General features: G+C 48.2%; 1 protein-coding gene across 6 annotated transcripts in view; it reads left to right on the top strand.

Moving 5' to 3' along the window:
* Window positions 1-1,220, top strand: part of SFI1 (Sfi1 homolog, spindle assembly associated (yeast)) — a 130,444-nt gene that overhangs the window by 95,169 nt on the left and 34,055 nt on the right. For 4 of the 6 annotated variants that reach the window (XM_011979014.1, XM_011979015.1, XM_011979010.1 and 1 more), the window contains one exon: window positions 954-1,046. The exons of the other annotated variants lie outside the window; for them this stretch is intronic. In XM_011979014.1, coding sequence (XP_011834404.1) covers window positions 954-1,046 — 93 coding nt within the window. The remainder of the gene's footprint in view (window positions 1-953; window positions 1,047-1,220) is intronic. 6 annotated transcript variants of the gene reach the window in all.

Here is a 1,220-nt window from a genome sequence, read left to right as displayed (position 1 = left end):
TTTTTTGAGACAGAGTCTTGCTCTGTCTCCCAGGCTGGAGTACAGTGGCGTGATCTCGGCTCACTGCAAGCTCTGCCTCTGGGGTTCACACCATTCTCCTGGGTTCACGCCATTCTCCTGCGTCAGCCTCCCGAGTAGCTGGGACTACACGTGCCTGCCACCATGCCCAACTAGTTTTTTGTATTTTTAGTGGAGACGGGGTTTCACCATGTTAGCCAAGATGGTCTCGATCTCCTGGCCTTGTGATCCACCCACCTCAGCCTCCCAAAGTGCTGGGATTACAGGTGCCAGGCCTAATTTTTTAGTTTTTTATACAGAGTCTCCCTCTGTTGGCCAGGCTGGTCTTGAACTCCTGTGCTCAAGCAGTCCTCCTGCCTCAGCATCCTAAAGTGTTGGGATTACAGGTGTGAGCCACTGCACCCGGCCTTTTAGGCATTACTGATGGAGCTGGATCCAGGTCCATAGTGGCCCAACCCCAGCCCTTCCTTTCACTAAAGAGTCCTTCTTCCGTTTTAGCAGCTCTGCATTTATAGTCATATAAATGTACACACTGAGCCCATATGGGAAAAAAACAAAAACACAAAACCACCACAGACAAAAAGTCTGTCTTTTTCTGACAGGCAACAGCTGATGTTTACCTTGGTCTGTAGAATTGTCGTGTGGATCATGGTGTTCTCTCCTGGTGTGGGCGTGTGTGTTCTTGCGCAGTATAGATGGACAGCAGGGAGGGCTCAGCAAATATTTATTAAGTGCCTGCTGTGCAGACTGGCTTGTGTTAGACTCCCAGGTGAATCTCAAAGTAGAGAACCACACTCAGGGAAGTAACAGCTATGAGAAGCTGTGACCACGCCTCTCTCCCCTCATTTGAGGCGCGGTCTGCCTTCACCTGCTCTTGGTTTACAGACTCTACTGATTCCAGTCCTTGTAATCAGTTGTGTCCTTTCTTTGCACAGTATTTTGGCTTTAGAGCCCTAAAAGACAATGTGACCCACGCCCATCTCCAGCAAATAAGAAGGAATCTCGCTCACCGGCAGCATGGTGTCACGGTAAGGGTTGTCGTCTGTATCAAGGGACCTCTCCTGATGGCCATTCTCTCTTGCTCTTTTTTCAGTCCTGCCAAATTAAGCAGAACTCTTTTTTAAAAAGACTTTTGTGCTTCAAGATTTGTCCAGACTATCAACTCTAAAACCTTAGTTTGCATTTTCTTTCTCTCTCTCTTC

The sequence above is a fragment of the Mandrillus leucophaeus genome, unplaced genomic scaffold, assembly GCF_000951045.1.
Source record: "Mandrillus leucophaeus isolate KB7577 unplaced genomic scaffold, Mleu.le_1.0 Scaffold2, whole genome shotgun sequence".
Taxonomy (NCBI): domain Eukaryota; kingdom Metazoa; phylum Chordata; class Mammalia; order Primates; family Cercopithecidae; genus Mandrillus; species Mandrillus leucophaeus.
The sequence above is the reverse complement of the archived record's forward strand: the minus strand, read 5'-3'. Positions and strand labels throughout refer to the sequence as shown.